This window comes from Chelmon rostratus, chromosome 16 (assembly GCF_017976325.1).
Source record: "Chelmon rostratus isolate fCheRos1 chromosome 16, fCheRos1.pri, whole genome shotgun sequence".
Lineage (NCBI taxonomy): Eukaryota > Metazoa > Chordata > Actinopteri > Chaetodontiformes > Chaetodontidae > Chelmon > Chelmon rostratus.
The window spans coordinates 11,514,847-11,541,655 of NC_055673.1; the positions used below are offsets into that span (position 1 = coordinate 11,514,847).

The 26,809-nt window shown below is 40.9% G+C and overlaps 1 protein-coding gene across 1 annotated transcript in view; it reads right to left on the reverse strand.

Moving 5' to 3' along the window:
* Positions 1–26,809, reverse strand: part of LOC121619593 (ras/Rap GTPase-activating protein SynGAP-like) — a 39,262-nt gene that overhangs the window by 12,135 nt on the left and 318 nt on the right. The window contains exons 2-12 of the mRNA XM_041955407.1: positions 17,866–17,969; positions 17,471–17,592; positions 10,897–11,050; positions 10,639–10,737; positions 10,272–10,532; positions 9,826–10,161; positions 9,508–9,652; positions 4,970–5,114; positions 4,025–4,261; positions 2,687–2,888; positions 1,467–1,657 (exon numbers count right to left, since the gene is read on the reverse strand). Of these exons, the coding sequence (XP_041811341.1) occupies positions 1,467–1,657; positions 2,687–2,888; positions 4,025–4,261; positions 4,970–5,114; positions 9,508–9,652; positions 9,826–10,161; positions 10,272–10,532; positions 10,639–10,737; positions 10,897–11,050; positions 17,471–17,592; positions 17,866–17,969 (1,996 nt within the window). The remainder of the gene's footprint in view (positions 1–1,466; positions 1,658–2,686; positions 2,889–4,024; positions 4,262–4,969; positions 5,115–9,507; positions 9,653–9,825; positions 10,162–10,271; positions 10,533–10,638; positions 10,738–10,896; positions 11,051–17,470; positions 17,593–17,865; positions 17,970–26,809) is intronic.

A 26,809-nucleotide genomic window follows, 5' to 3' on the forward strand; every position in this document is an offset into this window, starting at 1 on the left:
ATCACAGTGCCTTAAACCTGTAGGCCAGTGGTTCCCAACCTGTTTTGTTTGTGACCCTTTAATATGAGGCAATAGCTCTTTGCAAACCCTCATCATTGTTCAAGTTAAATCAAAGAGTGAATTTTTGGTATCATTTCTGGAGGCCTGAGAGGATAAAACTGCTTTTCACCAGAAAAAAAAAAACAGAAAAGAGAGAAAAGTCAAAAACATGAACACATTTTTGTTTGCAGAGTGTATTTTTTTTCCCTAATCTCCCAATTATCTCATAACCCACTACCTTCATTCACCTTGTAGGAGACGACCGGGGTGAGGAACCACTGCCCTAAAGCCCACCAGCCCACCAGTACACCCATGTCCGCCTACTGTTCTATAAATTTTACTAAAATATTATATGGTCAGAAAATGTTTGAGGACACTGTATCTTGTTAATTGTTGTAGTCAGCATTTTAAAGGATTAACTGTCAAATGAAATAAAATAACAAATTGGCTAGTTTGGTTGTCAATGATTAAGAGGAACAAAATATAGATAAATTATCACCTCAATAAACCATGGTAGCATGATTCCTTTGCTGTTCTCATTTCATAACGAAACGTGTGAAAAATCCAAATTATTCTGCACACTGTCAATCATTTGTACTAAGAGCCGTTGATCTTATGCATGATTTTATGGTATGCAAAAATTACACATGTTGCATTATGTAAATGTTTCATAATGAAACATGTGTAAACCCAGTGAGGACAAGGCGTGACTCCACCCTGTCAGTCACTCGTAGCCTGATACATCTGGGGTTAGAGCTACAAGGAGCAGCAGGTGTGCGGGTCCTTGTGTTGGTTTCAATTTCCACACGTTTGATCTCTGTACTCTCAGACCTGCCTGCAGCAGATTTAAGTAATTCTCATTCAGTCGCATGTTTACTGCTGCAGATTTTGTTCAAACAGGCTAGTACTTGGTAGGAGGGATTTGTAATAGTAAACACAAAAGAGATGCAGAGTCCCTCTGATAATACAGCTGTTTTTCTCTTACTTAGAGCGTTCTCATTTAAACAGCTGTAATGAGAGCAACTGTCTCTTGACAATAGCAGAGTGCTGACTTGAATTCTAACACAGAGGAAAGAGGTTTGGGTAAAAGAGTCTGAGAACAGATGTTTCTGGCAATGACTGATTGATAAAATACTTAAAAAGCCTGAAGAGGTGCATTAGCATTATTGGCTCTTAGAAACACCACTTATTGTGTATACCTGGCCTATTTATGTGTTACCGATAATTACACCCATATGAAGGTGTAATTCCTTTGTTCATGTGCGATTGGAGCATATTTGCAATTATGACCATTCACATTGTCTTGAAAAAGTTCAAATGTATTACCCGTCTTGGCACAAAGTGCACAGGAGCACACACCATGCAAATCCATTTTCAAGTGCAGAAACAATAGCAACAAAAATGCACGAAAAAGCAAGAGAAGATACCTGTTCAAGTCACGCATCATAAGGCTTTGGAAGTCAGAGGACATGAGTCGATTGAAAGATGGCCGCGAGAAGAGTCTGTCCTTCGGTCGGTCTGGCTGGTGATTTGTAGGCATGTGGAGCTGCGGGTTCCTCAGGGCGACGCTGATGTCATTCAGCAGCCGTGGTAGGGGTCCCAGTTTGAGAATAGCATCCTGTAGCATGGGCAAAGGTTTTCAAAATCAAAAACATCCAAAGTTCACACGCTTAAAAGAAGGGGTACTCAAACTCTTTTGTACCAGGGGCCATTTAACTGACAGTGTTGTTGCAGTCCAGGCGACTGGGGGGGAGGGTAAGACCCAGAAAAAAGGTAAAATAGAAGGTGAAACTAATCACCTCGTGTACTGATGACCTACTTTACTTCAAAGTCATTATCCTGTTGTTGTGGGCTTGACAGGGAAGCATATGGAAAGATGAATCACAGGCAGACTGTGCCAAGCTCAAGGTAGTTACTGTACAAATAGCCTATGATCTTAAATTATTTTTATTATTATAAATAGGGATGCCCTGATCTAATCAGTATTCGATAATGTCCTTTTTGAGACGATTGGCCAGACGATTAAATCCTTTTTGTCATTACTGTTGCTTTAAGATCAAGCTTTCAGTCATCAGTTACATTCATTCAGTCACGATCCATTAGCACAACAAAGCTGTCAGGGTTCGCCAATGTTACAAAAAAATTCATTCCATGTTGTTTTCCTAAGAGAACATTTATACTATTTTTGAGAGCATGGTTCTGGATCTGCACTCATTGTTTGCGGATAACCTTATTTTAGGTCTCAGAGTCTGTATCAGGAGAGAAAACCTGTACATCCCCAATAATAAAACTATTATTCAGCGTTTTCTACATGTCTTTCATAAAACACACAGCATTTAAAGAGCACAAAACGTTCCATATCTGTCCACCTATGAGACAATTTAGGGCCGTGCATAAAAAATTTAGATCTTTCATTATGTTAGAACCACAGCATAATCTCAATGAATTAGAGTGCAAACACTGTAGTTAAATATTAAAGTATTAATTTCACCTCAGTTTTAATGGAATTCAAATAACATTCATTCTGTTTCTACGCAACAGAAAACTGCAGGGCCTCATTTTTCAACTCTGCACATTCTTCAGTTAGAGAAAGAATATTAAATGTTTAAACTAATGCTGCAGTAGCTCATCGTGTTATTCCACCTACCTTGCTGAGCTGGCCCATGACTTCCCACAGTAAGCTGTGGAGCATGGACAATTCTCTGCCGAGGTCAATGTAGCCCTCAAAGCCTCCCGCGTTTCCTCCTGTGTCCATGTTGGAAATCTCATAGAGAAACTGCTGCATGGAGCCCCACTCCATCTCCAGGAACTCGTTCATGAAAAACATGTATTCCTCCTTGGGTCCAAATCTGCAGAGGCAACAATGACAGGAAACATGACAGTGACACTAGTGAAATTCACGACAGCGGTTCGACCACATAATGTTAACTAAAGGGCTGCTTACTAGCTTTCGACTGCATCTCACAGCCTTCATCAGCATATGGAGCTGACTCGCTCGTCATCACGTGACTTTCGTACACAGTATGGGTCATGTGAAAACAAGTGGGCGTACATGAGGGGGAGCTTGTAACTCCTGTCTCCTTTCAAAGTTTCTGGCACCAGATGGAAATGGCCTCTTCGATCTTTCTCCACTAACTCCTGACGTGCAGTTGAAAGCGCTGGAAATAGCTAGTTTGAGGATTGTGGCTAAAACAAATTAATCTGTCACTTATTTTCTTGATGTTTTTTTTTTTTTTTCAATGAATCATTTAGGCCAGGGTGAAATGTATTTAGAAGTTGCTTTAAAAACAAACCAAAATTGTGTCTGAGTAAAACAACGTAGTTATAAAATAGTCCAAGAATAGTGAAAACAGCCCTAAAAAGTTCCCAAAGCCTGAGGCAATGTCAAAATACTTCAGATCGCAAGTCCAAAACCCAAACATATTCAGTTTGCAATGATATAAAACAGAGAAATCCTCTTGTTGGAGAAGTTTGAACCAAGTTTGATACATAGTGGACTGTTTCTAAATATAAGAATTCATTTCCTGTTGATCAACTAATCAACTTATTGTTTCAATGTTAAAGGGCAGCTTGAGTTATTATTATTATATTATTATGTATGTTATAATATTTATTCTACCTCTAGTATTTTATCCAGTGTTCCTAGAATGTAGAGTTTAGGTATTAAAATGCCACCAAACTTTTGATGTTTTAATTATAAGTGGCCTATGTAAGCCACTACAATTGTTATAATATTCCAAGAATGTCAGTAAAGAGCCAAGAGTGAAGGCAGGAACAAATGTGTCTCAGCTGAAAGCCTTGGAGCTCACTGTGGGTGACTAACTGTTTATACCCTCTCAGTCAAGCCCCTGTGTCCATGATGTTACTCTGTGACATGCATCCTGCCTCGCACAAGCACCAAGGTCTGCAGATCTAAAGATGATCTGACTGAAATGGATGTAGCGTCGTAGCTGGTGTGAGAGGACAGGCGATGGCGGAGACTCACTTGCTGAAGCTGGCCAGGTTCTGCATCACCTTGGCTATGAGTGTGAGCGTGCGGGATGTGCGTTCGGCGGGGTACTCCTGCATTAGGTTGAACAGGGAGGGGGACATGATGGCTGGGCACATGAAGCGAAGGAACAGGGAGGAGCTGATGAGGCTGTCAGCGAGATCTTCTCTTCCGCGCTCAGCACATCTGGCTCTCCATGAGGCGAAAACTTCCTTCAGCTCCCGGGGAAATATGCTGAAACAAGAGCATGAGTTTATTACTCACTGTCGAGGAGAATGGCAAGAGAAAACCCAGCAGCCTTCAAGTTCTGCAAGGTCAGGAAGCAAACATACAGAAATTACTGGACCATACCTCGCTCCAGATTGAGAATATGCTTATGAAACCATTTTTTTCTTACGTGATTTTGCAGAGTTGCAAAAACAGATTTAACATTGTTGTTACTTTGGAGAAACATGGAGGCCAGCTATTCTGTCAAATGGAAAAACAAAACTATAAACTGAAAGCCTGAAAAAAGTCAATGTAACCAAAGTCTTTTTTAATTTAAATGGATTTTTTAAACAATTTCTGGAATTTCTTTGAATATTTTTTTTCTTTCACTTCATATACATTTCTTTCAGAATTAAAAATCTGTTTTACCCAGATTCTCTGACTATTTCAATAAAAATGTTTTATTTTTTCAGTTAAAAATGTATTTTTCAGCTGACATTTGTCTGATCAACAGAGCGGGAGCATAACAATCTGAATTACGGCATATGTTGAGCTCTTTGATCGATCATGCTTCCTTCAGGAAATGTAGGAACTGGGAAAGGTGAGAAATTTTTGACACCCCATATTCAAGTGATTGGCATGGACCAAAGCAGAGAGGTGCATGTGCCAGCAATCAATACACGTATGGAGCAGATACATATATAAAATTTCTGAGGGGAATGAAGAAAAACTAACCAGAGAGAGTTGATAATCTTGCAGAGTAAGAGCTCACAACACATGCGAAGGTTGGCTTGATGGTCAGCGAGGACTGACGGCGGGACACGCATGGGATCCACCTCACAGTTCTCCTCAGACTCATATAAGGCTCGAATGAAGTCACCTGCAGGTTGGAGATCACGCTGTATTTCCCCAAATGTATGAATATACAAAAAAATTCAGCCCAAAACTTCTTTAACAGATGGATGGGAGGAGAACACAGCTGCACATACGCTGATGGGTTTTTCTTCTTACAAGGAGTGAAATCATGTCAGTGAGGTACTGTGTAAGATGATTATGACAGTATATAAAAGTATTATCATGAGCTAAAATGTGTGTTAAAAAGTAGCTGTTTGGAGGAAGTCAATATTAAAACTCAAAATGTAAATGTAAAATATACATAATTTGTAATAAATGGGATACAACATTTTTTTTTTCATTGTATGATAAAACTAGAAAATTCCCCCTGGGAAATTTTGAAAGGGACACGGGGTGTGTTCGAGCCGACAAAATTATCTACGTTTTAAAGTTTGAATGAAGTCTCTAGGAGAAACTATGGTGAAGCAGCGGACAATTGAAAAAGGCTGCAATGTGAGAAAACAGCAGATATCAGAGGTAGTCAGTCCCTGATTAATGAATTGCTGTCAGCTGTGTTTCTGTGGCTTTCTCCTTGTCTGTCTCTGTTGATCACCTCAGCTGTCTGTGTCTGCTTCTCTCCTCTGCTTCATGTCTCTGTTAACATGAATTAATGAACTGAATCAATAAACATGAATGGAGCTAATGCGAACGGAGCTAACAGAGCTAACACTAACGGAGCGAACAGCTAACGGTGCGAATAGAGCTAACGGCGCTAATGCTAACAGAGCTAACTGTGCTAGCAGAGCTAATAGAGCTAACGGCGTTAACAAGGGGGCGGGGGGATGGGGTTTTCATTATGCATTTGTCTGTGTGTGTGTGTTTATGTATCTGTCATTGTGTGTGACTGCGTATGTGTGTGTCTTCGTCTGTTTGTGTGTGTGTGTCTGCTTGAACTACACAAGCAGCCCAACCAGCTCCTACATGGAGATGTGTCTGGTATATGTGTGTCTGAATGTGTGTGTGTGTGTGCGTGTGTGCGTGTGTAACTTCTGCCCCACCTGCTGATAATTACCTCTGCACCTCTCCCACTGTTTACCTGTTCCTGTTCAGTTTTGATGTGCTGTTTTTAATCACTTTTTAGCTGTTGGTTAGCCCTTTTTGTGTGTGCATTTGTGTGACTACTGTCTGAAACTCTTTGGCAAAGTGCTTTCTGAAGCTGAGTTTAACTGTTTGTTGGACAGAGATTGTTTTCAAACAATGCCCTTGTTTTGACTGAGCTCGTTAAGATAATCATTCTCAGGCTTGTTGTCCTGCAGATGTGTGTGCGTGGGTTATTGACCGGTGTGTGTGTAAATGACAGTTGCAACTGTTAAACTCTTCCCTTGAAAAGCGGCTTTTTCGCTGTCGGTTTCTTCCGAACAACTTGCGATTGTGTCAAAACCGTAGCTGCTATCAAAAAACCGATTACACTGTGAGATGCGGACAAGTCTGGGCCAGATGTACGTGTGTTTTGTGTCCAGATATTCTTTAGAAAAATGACAAAATGGTCGACTTAAAAAGACTCTGCGACTCAGAGAACAGGAGTTTGTATTGTATGCAGTGAGATTTGGGTTCGGCGAACCTCCTGAACTAAATCCTCTGGTGAGAGAACCGTACCTCGTATCAGAGTGTACTATAGATCATCGGACTCCCGAGAACTTCCTGAGTCCGAACATCTCCTCGTTTTATTCCTGAGACAACAACTTTTTGTTTTATGGCGAGCTAAAGACAAGAGGCATTTCTGCTTTGCTCACAAAACAGCTCTGAATTTTAACATGGGACTCAATGGGAGAGCAGGAGGGAGCTGGCTGCACAAAAAGCCTCACTATTTAAATTCAGTAAGTCTCTCAGCTTTTTCGAGGACATCGCATGAAAGAGGACAAGTCTCTAGGAGAAACTATGGCGAAGCAGCGGACAATTGAAAAAGGCTGCAATTTGAGAAAACGGCAGATATCAGAGGTAGTCAGTCCCTGATTAATGAATTGCTCTCAGCTGTGTTTCTGTGGCTTTCTCCTTGTCTGTCTCTGTTGATCACCTCAGCTGTCTGTGTCTGCTTCTCTCCTCTGCTTCATGTCTCTGTTAACATGAATTAATGAACTGAATCAATAAACATGAATGGAGCTAATGCGAACGGAGCTAACAGAGCTAACACTAACGGAGCGAACAGCTAACGGTGCGAATAGAGCTAACGGCGCTAACGCTAACAGAGCTAACTGTGCTAACAGAGCTAATAGAGCTAACGGCGTTAACAAGGGGGCGGGGGGATGGGGTTTTCATTATGCATTTGTCTGTGTGTGTGTGTTTATGTATCTGTCATTGTGTGTGACTGCGTATGTGTGTGTCTTCGTCTGTTTGTGTGTGTGTGTCTGCTTGAACTACACAAGCAGCCCAACCAGCTCCTACATGGAGATGTGTCTGGTATATGTGTGTCTGAATGTGTGTGTGTGTGTGTGTGTGTGTGTGTGTGTGTGTGTGTGTGTGTTTGTGTGCGTGTGTAACTTCTGCCCCACCTGCTGATAATTACCTCTCTACCTCTCCCACTTTTTACCTGTTCCTGTTCAGTTTTGACGTGCTTGTTTTTAATCACTTTTTAGCTGTTGGTTAGCCCTGCTTGTGTGTGCGTTTGTGTGACTACTGTCTCAACCTTTTTGGCAAAGCGCTTGGTGAAGCTGAGTTTAACTGTTTGTTGGACGGAGATTGTTTTCAAACAATGCCCTTGTTTTGACTGAGCTCGTTAAGATAATCATTCTCAGGCTTGTTGTCCTGCAGATGTGTGTGCGTGGGTTATTGACCGGTGTGTGTGTTAATGACAGTTACACCTGTTAACTGAAAAGCGGCTTTTTCGCTGTCGGTTTCTTCCGAACAACTTGCGATTGTGTCAAAACCGTAGCTGCTATCAAAAAACCGATTACACTGTGAGATGCGGACAAGTCTGGGCCAGATGTACGTGTGTTTTATGTCCAGATATTCTTTAGAAAAATGACAAAATGGTCGACTTAAAAAGACTCTGCGACTCAGAGAACAGGAGTTTGTATTGTATGCAGTGAGATTTGGGTTCGGCGAACCTCCTGAACTAAATCCTCTGGTGAGAGAACCGTACCTCGTATCAGAGTGTACTATAGATCATCGGACTCCCGAGAACTTCCTGAGTCCGACCATCTCCTCGTTTTATTCCTGAGACAACAACTTTTCGTTTTATGGCGATGTAAAGACAGGAGGCATTTCTGCTTTTCTCACAAAACAGCTCTGAATTTTAACATGGGACTTAATGGGAGAGCAGGAGGGAGCTGGCTGCACAAAAAGTCTCACTATTTAAATTCAGTAAGTCTCTCGGCTTTTTCGAGGACATCACACGAAAGAGGACAAGTTTGTCTACAAACTGATCCCAAAATTATGCGTGTAGAGTGTAATTTGTGGCCGTAGCGACGAGAAAAAGAGAAGATTTTCAGATCGTTTTTAGACTCTGTGCCACTCTAGCACGCACTCTAGCACGAACATTCCGCGCAATACACACCCATTATAATCTCAAAATTTCCCTCCAAACGATCACTGTGACAGTGACTGATCAAAAACTATAGGACCAATCAAAATGTGGATGAACACACCAATAGACCAGACTTGGGTCTACATTTTAAAGTTTAAATGAAGTCTCTCGGTGAATGTATGCCTGAGCTACAGATGTTTGAAAAACTCCAATTTCAATCTTGTTTTTGTCGCCCGTCCCATTCATTTCTTATGGGAAATTTATCGCAAAACTGCAATAAATTTGAGAAAAGTAATAGCACACCGATCCCGATGAAACCGCATGTTTTGATATATAATGTGCGAGGGTTTTCTCAAAGCTGCGGGACGAGTTAAGGGACGAAAACTTGGAGGAGGATGAAAAATAAGAAGAAGAAGAAGAAGAAGAAGAAGAAGAAACGCGCGGGATAGTAATAAGTGACTCGGGGCGTAGCCCCGAGTCACTGGCTCCTGCAGCTATGAAATAGCTGTAGGAGCCAGTGACTCGGGACGTTGCCCCGTGTCCCTAATAAGAAGAAGAAGAAGAAGAAGAAGAAACGCGCGGGATAGTAATAAGTGACTCGGGACGTTGCCCCGTGTCCCTAATAAAGGAATACATTTTATGTTGTGACACAGAAATATTATTAAAGTTTCCTGATGTGACATTTAGACAGTTCTACTCAGACTAGTATTTCTAAAGATGCTGCTACCACACTGAATAAGCCTAATGTGGGAAAATGTCACAAATAGAGTACAAATGTAGATCAAACCACCTCATCGTGAAACAATGCTGGAATTTAGCCTAGTCTGACACACATCGTCACGACATCTGATTTCCTTTGAGCTTCAGATAGTCTTTTTATTCAGGCAGCCAGAGATTACATACAGCACAGACTTACCTATAGCATCCTTGAGGTATCTGTGACCTATCAGTTTGAGGTACTCTTCCACAGCCTTCGTAGCTAGCGTGTTCTCACGAAAGATCAAGTGCTCACGGTCCATGAATCGATCCACCTCACACATCGCCATGTCAGACAGGAACTCCTGAGAAGAGATTACATCTTCAGTTCAGCAGAGCGTACACAAAGGACAGGAAACAGTACTTATTGCGGTGAAACACACCTACTGATCACACAGGGAGCTGACAGATCAGACAGAGCAGCAGTGATTTGTGGAAAAATAACAAGCAATCTGGTTGCATTTGACCCCTTGTTTACCTTTGTCTTCCCTGTGCTTTGAAGGATGTGCACCAGAGCAAACGCCACCTCCTCCTTGCTTTTTACACTCAACAGCGGCTCCAGGACTGCACACAGTGTTCGGTAGTTGTTGGTGATGTACTCAGCAAACTCCTTGTAAAGCTCCATCGGGAGGATGTTCATTGTCTGGTAACGAGACTTGACACGTAGTGAGGCGTTGATCACTTTGGCACTTCCAACACCACCGCTTTTGGCCAAGACACTGGACTGTATCACCGGGTACCACTGCTCGACGAACTGCCGGCCTGTGATGCTGGAGATGGGGATGCTAACAAGGCCGAGATATGTGCTTTTCTCCTGGATTACGAAGAAAAGCAACATTTTATTTTTTCAGATTTGTAGCACAAACTGTATTTGAGCAAGAACTAGGGGTTTTTTTTTCAGATCAAAACAGATGAATATAATACCTTGCGTCTTTTTTTGTCAGTTTCCTTGTAGAGGTGCAAACGAAGGCTACGAATGGTAGGCAAATTGTTAAATTCAAAATGCTCGCCCCAGAAGACGGTGTCGGTCCGGGGTTTGCTGGTGGTGCGTGCGTACAGCATGTCATCCAGACACAGCTCACAATAGTAGCGTTTCTTAGCTGGAAGGTCTCGTGCTTCAATGATCCACAACTTGAGCACATTGTCCACCCGTCTGCTGTTGTCCTGGAAGTGAAACGAGGAGTTCTGTTACTGCATTATAACAGTCCTTACTTACATCAGTTCTTAATGTATCTTCAGATAAAATACCAGGTCACCAGGGGTCAAATCAGTTTCATCCTATTGTATCTACCTTGTTGGGTTTGACGGCTCGTTGCAGATTTTCAATCCACTTATCTCTCTCTGAAGCTGATCGGCAGGCAAAACATTTTGTCCCTGAACTGGTGGTCACCTGTAGACAAAAAAGTGTTAGCATATTCATTATCATTAAATATTCCACATATGGCTAGACGCAACAATTATTTTCACAATCAATCTGTTACTGTTACTGTACTGATTATATCAGTAAGTCCAAAGTCCAAAGGTGAAAATATTATACAACATAACCCACCTCAAAGCAGTACTCTTGACCTAAAATGCTGGAGTGGACAGGTTTGATTATGGCCTCTTCATCCAAAACTAGGTCCAAAGCCTCCGCAGCACTGCTAGGAGAAAGTAGGGATTCATGGGAGTGGGATTCTTTGAAGCTCTGCATCAATCGTGTCCTGGTGAGAAAGAAGAAGAAGGGATTTATTTACTTGCAGAATTCACATACTCTTTGGTCTTTATATACTGATTATATTCGTCTTTAGATAAACACCCAAAAAGGATTTCATACAACAAAAAATGAGTCACTCCTGTAATTTCAGCATGATTTTTGAGATCTGATCCTTTTATAATGAGTTTATGGAAAAAGATAAGACTACCAGATTTTCAGTTCTGGCATTTGCAATTTGGTTTGTTGACTCGACACATGTGACTCATACTGCATGTTAGGAAATGTGGCGCCTCAGTTCGAGGTGCAGTTATAAAAAGGTACAGAGAATTACGCCTGATCATAGGGCAACCTATACAGGAGGGCAGCTCTACCAAGAAGAACACTGCTTGTCATTTTTAGCCAACAACAGTGGATTTTGTAGGCTAAAATGATGCGTCTTGCTAGCAAATGTGATAAGTCTAGCTAACTATTCAGTCAACTGAAAAGTCCATCTTTGGCAGACATTGCTATGTGACACATTTTAAAACAAGAACCCTGCAAATGCTCTTAAATATGTACTTGATGGCTGCGTACATGATACATTGCTTAAAAGCTAAAGCTACATGACCCAGACATAACATCAGCACCATCACCAATTGTTGATCCATAAAACATGTACAAGAGGAGCAGCATTGACAGTGAATTTGAGTGTAGAGCTAGTTCAATGCATAGCATGCTAATAAAATCAAATTTAAAAATATCTGGGCAAATTAAAATAGTACTCGTTCTAACATCCCTTAAATTGTTTGGGTGCTTCCTGCATACATACCTGAATAAGCAATACAGTGGTTAGACTGAGGATATACTCTGTTGTTCATATTTTCAAAGTGTGCTTCACTTTTACAAGAGAGAAGGATTTGAGGATATGAGGAATAAGCCATGAGTTTGGCAAATGCAGCGGTATCCAGCATCATGTTTGGCTTGAGTTTCTGGAGTGTGAACTTCCCCAAAACAAACAAAGAGCGCTTTGACTGAGCTGCTATCATTACTCCAAATTCTGATATAATTGCATCTTGGCTCACAGGCTGATTTATCCACAAAGAGTGGATATGTCTGTCCTGAACAGGTATTTTTCTAGTGTAACCTGTAACACCGAAAAATAATGTAGAAAGCTAGTAACATGCCCATTGCCTTTAGATGAAACACTTAGTTATTACTACAACTACTAGAACTGTAGGCAGTAGGCCAGTTAGCGAGACATGCTAACTCTTGCAGCTTACGTTAGAGCAGATAAAAACAAAGCTTACGCATCACACGTTTGCTCTTGTGTTTAAGATTTCTGAAAGACTACGAAAAAGAAACCACCCTCCAAACTCTTGAGATACCGGCATCGGCCTGTTCAGAGCCTTATGCACTCAGCGTCCACATGCTGGGAAATGCAAAGCTCGACAGGCCTGCTGGCTTCTAGCTGCCGCTATTACGCTATGATGGGACAGCTGCTGTTCTTAGGAGAGAAGGGTCAATAAAAAAAGATAGTGAGGAAAAGAGTTAGATGAGAAGACTGAGACCTTTCTCACGGCTGTATGCTAGAGCTAAATGTGAAGCTCGAGCCAGCAGATGATTAGCTTAGCTTGGCATAATGTCTGGAAGGTGGGGGGTGCTAGCCTGCTTTGTTCAAAGGCATAAGAATATAATTTCTCAAAATATCAAGCTTTGAAGAAGAATAAACTAGCTGTTTCTTCCTGTTTCCAATCTGTGTTCGCAGCTATGCTAGCTGGCTACCGGCCATAGCTTCATATGTGACATCTTCTCATCTAGCTCTCAGCAAACAAAACAAAAATAACGAGTTTAACACTGAAAAGCTGGAGCTAGCATTCTGCGTCACTATTAAAGTAATAGTTTGGCATTTTGGGAAATCGACTTTGTTTTCAGGCGGAGGGATCGATACCACTTACACACGATCTCATATCTGTCTGTTAAATAAGAGGCTACAGGCAGGAAAGGGTTATGTTAGCATTAGGGCTCTGTGGGTATGTAGAAGCAAAACATCTGCCATCAGCACCTCTGAAGCACACTAATTAACTAATTAATATATGTTTTGTTTTGTTTTATGCGGGAAATGGGGGTGGATGACTTTCTGAGCAACAGAAGTGGTGGTAGGCAGATTGTTTTTTCCACCTTGGACTGAGCCGGGCTAGCTGTTTCCCCGCATTTCCAGTCTTTATGCTGAGTTGGCCGGGCAGCTGCTGGCTCTGGCTTCATACTGAACAGTGGTACCAATCTTCTCACCTAACTCTCCGCTAGAAAGCGAACAAGCATATTTCCCAAAATGCTGAATTATTACTTTAAGATTTCTAGTTTTGAAGAAAGCTGGACTGAAAATGTGAAATCATCTGCACTGAAACTCTGCAGCTAGCTCACTGCATTATTAAGACTGGCTGTGTACGTAAGAGAGAAAATGAGGGGAAAGGAAAAAGCAGCAGCTTTGAAGAAACACCTGATAATTATGCAGCAACTGAGGAGCACTAATTTAAGGGCAGATTTAATGTCGATGTGAATCGTCATGTCTGAGGAGCTGACAGTGCCATCGCAGAATGAAGTACATGAAAAATGCTCTGGTAAACCGACTTGGCAGCGGAGGTAGAGCAGCTGCGTTGGAAAGCTAAAGTGTGAAGTTGGACGCTGAGGATTTATAGCAAAGTCAACTTAACACTACTGAGTGAATTAAGTGTGTGTGGGCAGAACTCAAAGCAGGCTGTGAAGGCAGCTGTCTGAGGCAGTGGTGGGAGCTGGAGAACAGCTGTGGTTAGACAGGAAAGTATACCGACTGAGGCAGAAAGTCCCTTTAACCCCAACACCATTAAGCTACCCTCCGAGCCTCCTTCGGCGCTGCCTCCACAGAACCCCATGGGTTAATACATAATTCATTTTAACATTTGAACTGGGTTTCTGCATTGGCGCTCAGTCTGTGTTTTACAGCAAAATATTTTTACATTGCTTCCTAAGCGACACATCTCCCATCTCCGAGCATTGGACATCCACAACTGCCCTAAAAAAGTCCAATATGCATCTCCCATGGCGGGAGGAAAGTGTACCGTCAGCATTACATTTTTACTTTCCTTTGCCTCACCCTCTCTACATCTTTACTTTTCCCATATGTGCATCGTGACTGGATTGTGTTAGGAGTGCATAAAATTTTGATCACAACGCAAGCAAGAATCTTCTGGGACATGACCTCATGTCAGAATACAAAACAAGAAAAAGCTGCCATGAGAGCCTGTGGAGCTGCAAGCTATCGCATCCTGACACGACTGGATAACAGAAATCACGCTGACAGGATAAATGTAGGCATAGTGTAATTCTAGCAATTTTACCAGGATGAACAACAGACCTTTAAAATTAAGATATTTGACCAAAACAGCATTAATAACAATTTTGTGTGAAAATAGTGTCAAAATGTATTTAAATAAATTAGGATGATAGGTTTCGAATCCGGTTGGATGTTTATAAATGGTCACCAGAACCACACCAATGAGCTAATAGGCTTTATTATGAAGTGTAATCAACCATCCAACCTGCATAGGGTGATGGAGATGTGTAAAAGCAATTGCAACAAGCAACAATCTATGTAGTATACAATGAAAACTCAAAAATAAGTCAGTAGGTTTATTTTTTTTTAATAAATTTGTGGAGTAAGCTTGCAAGCATCAGTCTGTCTCATTACTCTGTGATATGTGTGCAATACACCCTCATGTGCACACATAAAATGAACTTATCTAACCAACACTATTTCTCTCATGCCACATCCAAGCTTTCAGTTTTACGTTCACTTGCATCACAGCTCTGATAGCAGCATTGCAATGATGGGATCAATTGTTTTGCACTGCTGCTATTAATATCAATCAAATGAATATCTTTAGCCACAGCCCGAAAGCACTGGAAAAAGCACAAGCCCAAACCATCTGTGAACGTACCACCAAAGGCAATGCCCTTCATTCAGCAGGGCTGTGCTTTTGTCAGAGTGGTTGATAAGGAGCCACAGTTCAGGTGAAGAGTGTCAGGTGGGCTCCTCGGAGAACCACCGGCATCAGTCACACAAAGATATTAGGGTTTTTTTTTTGGAGGAAAGGATTAAAACATATCTCCCCTCAGGATAACACAAATGCTCGCGTTAGCATGTAATCACGTGAGCAATAACCTTGAACTGCTGTTTTAGAGGCATCTTGTCTTGAGGAGGTGAACCAGTAGACGTTTTGATATTGTGTTGGATGGAAAGTCAGGAGATCGTCAAGGTCACCTTTGAAGGTCAACCAGTTTTTGCAGCAGTCTATCAAGTCAAGAGTATGTAGCTCGGTCTAAACAGCGGCTAGTGAGGCCTGAAGTAGCAGAAACACTGACACAATGTCTCAGGAGGAAAAGCACATGTGAAACTACAAACACTAAAAATGGCTCCATTTTATTGAGGTAGGCCGGTAAGCCAAATCCTACATGGAGTGCAATCATCATTCATTATATTATTTACATCTGGGCTTTTCTTGTCAAAGTCAAAATGTCTGCTGTGAAAAGGTCCACACAGGACGAGTTCTAATTGGTTTTCATCACATTTCCAAAGATCCTCATCGGTCAGTGGCTTTAAAGACACAGTGAAATGATATAAAATACATCCTGTGTTCCTGTGCCAATTGTTCAGTTGTCTCTTGTTATATTCTAAATTTCTGAGTACTTTCATATCAAAATCTCTCTTTTTTTCTCCTGTGAAACATAAAAATATTTTTGATCAGTCTGACTGTTAGCTGGTGGGTAGATAGCAGAGCAACACCGCCGCAGGTGAATGTTCGGATTGCATCTAGCAAAGATTCTGTTCACATTTCCAAAGACTGTGGATGACGTCTACTTTTTCAATTAACCCTTATCTCCTGACATAACTAACTAAAACCTGCCCACGTGTGCTGCTTCACTCAGACTAGACACACACTCTCGCTTCCATTTCACTGTGACTTTAAAAACACCATCATTAGGTGAAGAGCGAACAGAACGAGACCATGAGTAGAAAATAAAGTCGCAGTAGTGTCAGCTATACAGCAATATCCACCTAAAGTCTGCTAGCACTCGCAAACATTATCCACCACAATCTGCTGGTCATAAACACACCAAGTCAGACTTTAACAGTAAAACTGCTGAGTGTATTACAGTGAGCAAGGTTGTGTTTCAGTGCTTACAAATTCAGCCTTTTGAAGGGAAGAATGTGAATTCTCTACCTAGAACCAAACATGAGGCAAAAAATACATGATAATACATGATACAAACAAGGCATATTCCCACTTAAAATAACAACTTAACAGTGGTCAGAAAATTAAGCAGTATCCTCTGCAACATTCTGCTTTAATGCAGTGCGCTATAATTACACGCGCTATACTATACACTTTAATTACAGTAAACAATCAGGACAGGTAACCTTGAAGCCAGGTACTGAGGTTAGTGACGTTCTAGCTGCAGCTCAAAAAGAAATGTAGCCTTCAACAGCACAAGTGAAGAGGTTTCCAAGGTAGTCACGGCAAACGACAGTAACACCCAGCGCACAAAGCAGCACATCAGCCATCCAAGCAAGAACAGATCTGGAGATCTAAGTGCATAAATGAGCTAAGTTACATGTACTGTGTAGGTCATCTTTGATGATGGTTGTGGCTCAGTGGTTAACACTACCACCTCACAGTAAAAAGAGGTGACAACACAGTTCATGTATCCACATTGTTCCCTGACTTGATTCCATTTGATGCATGTCACCCTGGTCTCTTTCTCCCCACTTTCTTCCTATGAGGCTCCACACTGTCGACTATCAAATACAGAAAAAGATGCCAAAACCAAAAAAGGCCAAAAATGTGTATGGTCTCTGGTTCTTTCTGAGTGCAGATATATTCTCCTTGGGTTTGTGTGGGTTTCTGCTGGGTGTTCCAGCTTCCTCCCACAGTCCAAGAACATGATCCAGAGGAACACAGAATCCACACTGTCATTATTTTTCTGGTTTATTTTGTCTTGATCGCACAATTCCTGCATGATCTTGCCACAACACAAACTGTAACATACATGTAACAGGCCTGCCTTATGCCTACTGATTATAGATGATAACCAGATCAGAAATCTACACATTTTAAGCTACTGCTCATGACAGGACGGTTTGGGTAGCTCTGAGATGATATATAATTATTTTGTAATAACAAGAAGACGAAACTAATTAAAAAATGTGATGATCACAAGGTAACAGTCATAGGAATATATTTGTTAGACCTGCAATAAACTGGCAACCTGTCCGCAGTGTTTTCTTGGCTTTGGGCCAACACATGCTGGGACTGGTTCCAACCCCCACGTGACTCTGAATTAGAAAACATTTGGTTTTACCACGTGTTATATGACGGCTTTATTAAGTAGTATTTAGTAAAAGGTTACTTGCCTCTCTTGGTCAGCACTGCGAAACCGGGGCAAAATCATCTGTCTGAAGCTGCTGGTCCGGTCCAGTTTGGGCTGACTTTTGGCCCTCTTGATGGAGCCCTTCAGCCTTCGATTGAGAAAACTCTGAGGAAAACAGAGGAAAACACATTTCATAAGAGCAGAGTAACAACATTTCCCCTAGCTCTTTGAAAATAATGCAATAAGAAATGTACATTATTTACTTGCAGGCTGAGCAAGAACTTTACGTATGACATTTTTTTTATCTATGAAAGTGTAAACTGTCTTTCAAGCAGCACATTCCCTAGTGGGAATTTATAATATTGGACTGGGCCTAAAAAAAGCCAGCATGCAGAAAGCGTATATATGCCAGACTTGCATTGGGAGAGTGTGACAGACCTTAATTCTACTCACCGGCTGTCTGAAGGGCTGTGGGGTGGCATTGGGAGGGGTCTCCATGCTTGACTGTCTTACAGAGGCAAAACTTGCCCTGCGAGATTGGTCTGTGGGAAAAGAGTGCAGACATTAATTAAATCACTAGTGAACAAATGCAGGTGTTCAATTTCCTAAATGTATCATTCTAATAAACACATTTATTTCTCCTTTTATCTGAATGTAGATATCACATCAAATTGCACACGGCGCATTATGAAAGATCAAGCTGACTTTTAGATTATACCAAAATGCTGTGAATATTGAGATTTTGACGATGAACTGTCCAAACTGTCGGTGAGTCAGACTAATTGGCTGCTGAGTTGTGGCCATTTAAATTTATCGTGTTGCTGTAGGGCTGTTGCTGAGTAAATTTCCATCAAATTTTACAAGATTGCTCAGAGTTTATCTGTGTTTGTGCTCATCTAAATTAGGTAGCAATTACACAATGCGTGCAATGATTATGACAGTTTATTGCCAAATAGGTCTCATGTGCTTTGGCAGCCAATAACAGGAAAATGGTATTGAATCAGGAAACAAATGAATATATTTTTGAGCTCATCCAAATACATTCTGTACCAAATTTGGTGAACATTGGGTAAAATATGTGAGGGTGTTGAAAAAATGTGTCAAATGAGTAGTGGCATATATGGATGAATTGTTAAGTAACAGCTGCACAAGCAGCAGAGTCATATTGAGTTTGATTGGCGGTTAGAGTGTTGGCTTACAAAGTGCTCTGACATTCCTGTGAGATTTTAAAACAACATGAGGCCATGAACAAACAATGTAATAACAAAATGTCCTTAGAAATAGGTCGCAAAAGGAATAAAATACAGTCCAATATTACATGATTACTTTACAAAAGGGCAACAGCTGAATGGATTATGTAATTATAATGTTGAATCTACATATAATAACTTGAACTATTATTATTTACCTTCTGAGTTATTCAACCAATATTTCTTGATGTTATTGCAACATCACCACTAAAAGGTAGAATATGTTGGACCCTTCACGAAGTCAAAGCCCAAAGTTCATTTTTTCAGTTAAGAGGGACATTTTATCACATTTTTACAAATTATTACATCATCTTATTCACAGCTTGTGTAATTACCTTGCAGTCATTGTCATTACCTGCTTTGGTCTCATATAGAAGGGGAAATAGCATTCAAAAAGCACGACAAAGACATAATAATAACAAACAAGCCATCAGCACATCAGGAATGGAGAATAGTAGGTGTAAGTGAAGCTCAGCAACAAGGACAAACATCTACAGCCCCAAAAAACCACAACAAGCAACACTGTGACACACATTTAAGACACTATTCACTGCCCTTCCATTGGAAAATCCCAAATGACCCAAAACCTGGTGTGAGAAGATAATGGGCCCCTATATAGTATAAGGAAGTAACATGCTCTAATGAGTCATCTTGAACCCTACTGTCTTTGTTGGGCTTGTGCAAACTCTGGAACATGGTGGTGGATCTATAAAAGTACAGACGGCTGTCTGTGGGGAATCAGATCTGACACTTTTTCTATGTGTGTTGGCTAAGAAATGCACAGGAGCGGAATACTTGAGGCATAACTCCAAAATCTTTATCTCTCCATACATATAACAGGGACGCAAGGGGTTTTATAAACAGCACAAAGAAGGCCAATACGCCCCATGTCACTCCAATCACCATAGCTACAAGCTTTATATATAGCCCTCTTTCCTCCTTCTAAAAAATTGTCATATTTCCTAGACTGGTTCCAGACCTATGACTTGCCACCCACATGTTAAATTTGTCCAAATAGGTCTGGTATTGTTTGTACTGATGGCTATTTCCAACCGTTATAGAAACAAATTTGCCAATCAGAAGTTCAAAAGGCGGATAAAGAATAGAGACAGCATCTATCTCACTCCAGCTATGTAGCTACATACATGAAAATAATGGCAAAAATGTGGAAAAGATGGATGTCGCTACACAAGCTGCTATGATTCAAGTTATATAAGTTATGATCAATGTGAAAAACGCTAACTGCTTTAGGCAACTGCTACTGCAGCTGCTACGTCACTCATTATCTAGATTAGTGCAAAACATAAACTGACCCTCCGCTTAAAAACGATAAGATAAAATGAACATCATGTCAGGCTGAATGAAAAATAAACAGTTCAACAAAACGGCAATTCAGTGTGATTATCAGGCTTCCAATTTCCAACTAAACTATGTTGCATTATTTTCATTATATTGTGCATTTATTATCATTACTTTTTCTTATTATTATTATGTTATTTTAAGAGCAGTTTAGTATTTTTTTTCTGTTCGTTTTAAATATTTACCCCTCTTTCTAACTGTGTGTTGACCAACTAGTGCTACAACAAAGCAATTTCCCTGCAGGGATCAATGAAGCTTCTCTGAATTTGAATCTAAACACTAGTCAGCATTGGAGCATGAACATGTAAAAAGTGGCCCTTACTTGAAGCCAAAGACGATTTTTTTGTCGTAAAAAAAGCCACGTTCTATTTTGTAGTCTTACCCTTTTCAGAGTTTATGGATTTTTTAAAAGCAGATTGTATAATCACAACCACACATCATACATTTGATCCTTTGCAGTGTGGAGTAAAATGTCACTGATTCATCCATAGGTTGGTCTCTTAAAGCTAAAAAGCTCATTATGTCTCATGTTGATATTCATTCTGCCCACTATTTTTGCCTGTGATTGATCTGTGGGACCAATGACATCGAAATGATCCATTACCCAAAGGAGCTGTTTTTTCCCTTTGCAACAGGGATTCAAGACATTCTGTCATCCTATGATTTCCTCGCTCCCAAAGCCTGTAAATAGGCTACTCTCCAGGTTCTATTCTGAATCCCAGCTAATTGTTTGGTATCCATGGAAACAACTCCAAGGGCTTCTACTTGAACTGCAGAAGATATTGGCACACAACTGCACAATAAAGATGATGAAAAAGACTAAGTTGCATGCTGCAGAACACAGTGTTTCTGGTACCATACGTGTGAGTGAACTGATCAGACCTATCAGCTGCCCACGGGGGGAATCTTCCTCAGCTGAAGGAAATATTTCTTTAGTGTCTCATGTGAGGCCTGAAACCTGACACATCTCACAGGCAGAGCTACAACGAATTGATTGATTGACCCTGCAGAGCAATGTTTAGAATATTTCCAATTTTTGACATCGCCGACACTAAAACAGTCCCCTACAACATGTAATGCTCTAAGTAAACGTGACATATTAAAACACATGGATGTGTTCACATGGGCTATTCTGAATGTAAATTGCTGTCAGGATGGAGTGTGTGGGTGGCAACAGCCTCTAGCTAACTGTGATACAGAAGGAGAGAAAGACAGAAAGAGGAAGACTGTGAGTGGGTAGTGGAGAAACATTCTCAACCTTTAGTATATATCTCTCTATTAATACACATTTGGAAAGTTTGTTTTTTATTTAAATAAATTGAATTAAATCATAACCTTTTTTGACGGGATACACTTTGATTTTTGTTCTAGACAAAAATTAGATGCAGTGTAAGGACACAATGTGCCACCTCTCAAACTGAGTGATAACACAGAGCCTTATCAAATGCAAACTGTAAAATTGTTCTTTAATAGCAATAGCAATGAAATCTCCCAGCAGCTATCCATTTACCAAAAGATGCACTTAATGAAACCCTAACTTTTAATTCAACCTATGGCACACAACCATCAAACAATCATGACCGAAGCTCTCTCGTCAGATTAGTATCAGCAAAATATAAATCCTGGTACTGTGCCTGGCGCTACGAGTGGTGAACAAGTCCACAGCCATGCTCGCAGCTCTGTAAGACTGTAATTAGGCTCCACAGCGGTTTGAGCTTAGTGCTAACGTCAGCATGCTAAAAGTGTGTGTATTAATATGTATTCTAAGCAGGTTTTTAGTTTATAGTCTGTTCACACTGAAAAAGTGTCAATCTTTTCAATTTTTGAGTGTTCTGATGATGGAGAATATTCTTCCACAATGCAATGCACAGGAAATGGAGGAGCTGCTAGCAGCTTGGAAAAAATAGCGAAAGAAAGATGCTGGAAAATGTTGTACTACACTATACACACTATATAGAAAACATATGCAGCATGGATTTAGGACACAGCATAAATTAACGTGCTGATGTTTAGCAGGTTTAATGTTTACCATGCTAGCATGCTTCTAATTAGGACTAAAGCCAATGTGCCACTGACAATGGTGGGAATGTCATTAGCTTTGCAGGTATTTGGTTTATGATTCAGAGTATATCTATACCCAATTTGTACCCAGAAAAAAATGAAATTTTGAGCTGCGCTAGATGAAACTTTCGCTAAACCACAAATGTCAACCTCAAAGTAGTGCTAGAGGAATAATCATTAGGATTGATCCTCCGGGGACCATGAGGGAAATGTTATTGCAATCCAAATCATATTTGTGGAAATATTTCAGTCCCAATCGAAGTGGTGGACCAGTGCTCGCATGGCTAAAATAATACCAATGAGTTCTACACAGAGAGGTATACAGATTTTAAATTTGGGGAAAATAAGAGCACTGAAATCAGATCAGTACTCAGAGTCGAGATGTCTGAAGTCTGACTGTATACTTTAACACAGCCCTAACTAGTGCCTGTTTGTTGGCTTGCAGATGCACTTTATCAAAAAGAAAGGCTCAAGATTCAATGTGAACAAGCTTTCACACATATTACAAAAACTGTTAACAGCCACACACAGTTTTGTTTGTTCAGAAAGTTATTTTAAAGCTTAACTGTGTCTTCTCAAGTGATGCCTGTGTCGTGTGGAGGACACAGCTAGGACTGCATGTCCCAAATTCCCTCAGAGAATACTGCTGGGACAGCAAATACTTTACATGGTCAGGCTGGTAAGTCGGTTCATATAGTACAGTGACTGCAAACTGCCGCTGAATATAAACATAATGCAGAATATGATTACACTAATATTATGTAATGTATTTAAACAGCTAAAATAAAGCCACTGCATGTATAGGTTTTTGGTATTGATATAAATGTATTCAGCAGCACAGATTTATATGAAGAATTATGCCAACATGGATGTGTTTACTGATGCCACTTTGCATCCCAAAGAAAAACTAGCTACACCGAGAAATAAAAGCATCTCTGATCATTTGCATTTCACTATTATCCTACTTTCTGGGGCTCCCTCAGTCAGATTCACGCTATTTTATGTCATGTGTGTGAGTCTCTTCAGTGTTATGAGGCCTACAAGATTTACATCACATGACTCACTCAATGAGGGTGGGAGCTGAGCCTCCTCAGAAAATTAAGAGAGCTTGAGTTTATATTGACTGTCCAAAGTGGAGTCCAGTTTGTGTTGGAGTGACAGTGTTTCCAGTAACAGGTCACTCACACACACACACACACACGCACACACACTATCCAATTATGTCTGGTCTAGAGCATCTGACAACAAGGAGCCTCTGGTGACTCACAGACGGGCCTAGTGGGGCAGATGTCGTTCATGTCATTTGGAAGCATCCGTAATTGCCACATTCCAAATAGTAAATACCGTTCATGTCAGCAACCAACTGCTGATTATGGCTGGGAATGTGCTATTTTTCCGAAAGCTCCAATGTGTCCATAATGAAAGGTAATATGTCAAGGTATATCAACTGAATCCAAATTTAATGCTTGTAATCAAGTGCACTATTTACACAGAAAACATCATAAAATTAGCACAAGTTCATTATACTTAGACAATTAATTATTGTTACGTCATTATTGGTCTGTTGGACTGTGCTAATCAAATATTGATTTCTGCCATTGGGGCTATAATCACTACTATATTCAATATTTCTAGACTTTTATAATTTCAGTCAGCACTAAATCTTCTGGGAACAACACTGGCGTGATATTTCTTATTTTTTTTACCACTAATGGTATCCGGCCATAAAGAGTTCTGATTTTATGTCCCCAGGTTTTGATACAGCCTCACACATTTCTTCTGCCTGTCAATAAAATGGAAGTGAAATGAATTTTGTTTGTGTTTCTTAAAGAGTAACTTAAAATTAAATGCACATTTCTTGATTTAGTAAATTATACGTAGCTACTTAATTGTACCATGAATTGATCCTGGTGTTAGACTTCACTGTTTCTTGTAGTTTTTCTTGCAGTTCTTCCAGGAAACAATCTAGTAATTCTGTCCTCTAGACACCAAAAAAGACACCAAAGTGCAAAGCAGCCTGATGCCCACTGTGATCACTGCATGCTGGATATGGATATCATGGAGGGGGCGTATTCAAGCTAAAGAGGGTGTTAAGTAGCGCTTAAAACCATCAAAAAGTTGGACAGATAGCACAATGGGCAAGAGAGGAAGTATGTTTTAATTTGGGTGAACTTACTCTTTAAGTCAGGACCTCTCAAAGTCCAGACCTCAGTCTGCATCCGCACCACATAGCAAGTCAATCCGGATCCAGCCCATACCCAATGGCATGAATAGGCAGCAACATGTTATGACGTTTAATGTTTTCTATTTCAAAATAACTTTTCTATTGATCAATAAATTGTTAGTGACCTTGAATATTCAGTGTAGCTGAAGATCACTCACAGCGATCCTGTCCTCAGATGAAAGTGACTTTAATGTAGTTTATTTCCCTATCATTGACACTGTTGTCATGGCGACATGAACTGCTGGAGAGTGTTGTGTTGTTGCTGCTGAGTTCAAACCATAGACTGTGTAAATCATGGATCTCTGTGTTGTCACCCATATGTTTCCAAAGAGCCATCTTGGCATTTTAATATTGGGGTCTATGAGGATTGACTCGCTTTTGGAGGCAGCCTGAAGTGGCCATTCGAGAAACTGCAGTTTTTGGCACTTGCAAATTAGTTTCATTTTTCAGCCCCAGAGAATTTGCAATAAACTCCTAAATTACAGATACAGGACATGTCTCATTTCCTCGAGTGCACAATTTCTACAACTGGTGTAAATGTAGTTGTAAGAATATGTCTGAGTCAGAAATAAATATGGACTAGCTGTCTGAGCTTTGTCTGCCTCAGTTTCGTGCTGGTCAAATCACAAGAGATGTGACATTAAGTAATTGATTAAATGTTGTTTTGTTCCCGCGAATCGTTCCGGACCTGAGACCTTGATTCAAAATCAAAATCGGACCTTCGAGTAATAGGTTTGAGAGCACCTGAGCCAACACTTAACTAAAGCTTGTTAAAGAAAATAAATGTCAACTGCCAAAGTGCGCTGGTTCAAAGACGGTTTATCTGCCATCATAAATTCATCACAGCATCACAGCCGTTGAAAAGCCACAGACGGTGCAAACGCGTGTGGAAAGTTAAGGTCGTTCATTAACAGCGAGCTGTCCAAACAATCAGCCTGCGTGACTGACAAGCAAAACTTCGCTGGATCAACCTTGCGGCGCTTTGACAAGCCGGCAGCATCGCCCCGGGAGGTTTGACGTGGTTTAAGCGTGAGCTGTGATTTACAAAATGCAGAATGACACCGGAGATGCCGAGCACACAGAGGCAGACGCTGCCAGCATTTCCAGAATCGGCTGCTTGATGCAATGAACTCGCATCTTGCACCGCTTTTAAATGCAAGGTGAATAAACCACAGGACTGTTAATACATTTAAGCTCCCTTTTGAGTGAGGACGCAAACTTGGAGGAGTTTTATTCAAACTAGCTTCATTATGAGTCCGAAATAAACACTCCAAAGATAATGGTGCTAAAAAGATGCTTAAATAGAAAAAAAAAAACTTGGGTTTATGCTAAGAAAAGTTGAGCCAAAAAAAGGGACGAGTGACACTCCTGACTGTGCTCAGAGCCACTCGGCGCTATGTTTAGAAACAGCACTGTAATCAGGTAAATGTAAAATGCACAGAAGAGGCCGAGCTGCAGGATTTGAAAGCAGAGGTGGGAGGAGGGGTTGAGGAAGCAGGGGCAGTGTGGGCGTGAGGGAGCCACGGGAAAGAACCTGAGATCGGCTTTGAAACTGACATATTTTTGGAGGAGCAGAAAGAAAGTGACTTCCAACGCTCTGCGATGTAACCGCCATTTTTCAAGGCCAAAAGACGGGGAGGCTTAAAACGTGAATACCTTTCAAGTGGAGGAAGGCGAGGGAACAGCAGCCTAAATAAACAACCTGAAGTTGCTCTCCATCACGTGTGATTTCCAGCATTCCCGTCTCTCTCCTGCCTGTCCCTCTGCCTGTGTGTGTGTGAGCAAGCCAAGGGGAGTGTGGCCTAGTTACCATAGGAACATGTTCGCAGCCTGTGCACTGCTCTCCGTCAAACTACCTTCATTTTTACTAATGTATTTAGAAGCATTATTGTGTGCTGTGCTTGTAAATGAGCAGACCCAAATTAAACAGCTGGAAATTGTGACAAAGAAATCAGAGATCAAGCAGCAATTTGGAGCTCTTAACACTGACTGTTCTGATACACTTCTGTGTTATCTCACCACACATAACAGTTCAGAATAAGGTGATTCTCCACTTAGATTTCCCCTACAGTATGCACCACCTTCTTGTTTGCTTCTCCCTAGCACTTCAAAACGCTGCTCTGCAGGTCTTGCTGTTTGAAATGAAACAACAGCTTTGCACGCCGTGCTAACTAACGGAAAATAATTTCTCTTCCTCTCCCTGGAGGGAGCAGAAATGGCTGCTTTCATCTGGGGAAGTAAAGAGAGCATAGAGGAGGAAGACTCGGAGTGTATCAAAGCCGGAGTAAAAAGGCAAATGGCGCTATCAAACCTTGAGGATGTCAAAATAAAACTCTGGGAGTGTGACAAAGCAGGGCTCAGAGGGTGAGTGATGCTCCGGTGGAGGATTGAGAGGTGAAAAATCCTCAATATACTGAGGTACTTTTGTAAAGCTTCCCAGTGCTGAAAAGGACTGGAATGCCACGGCAGAGGAAAGCGAGCAGATTGG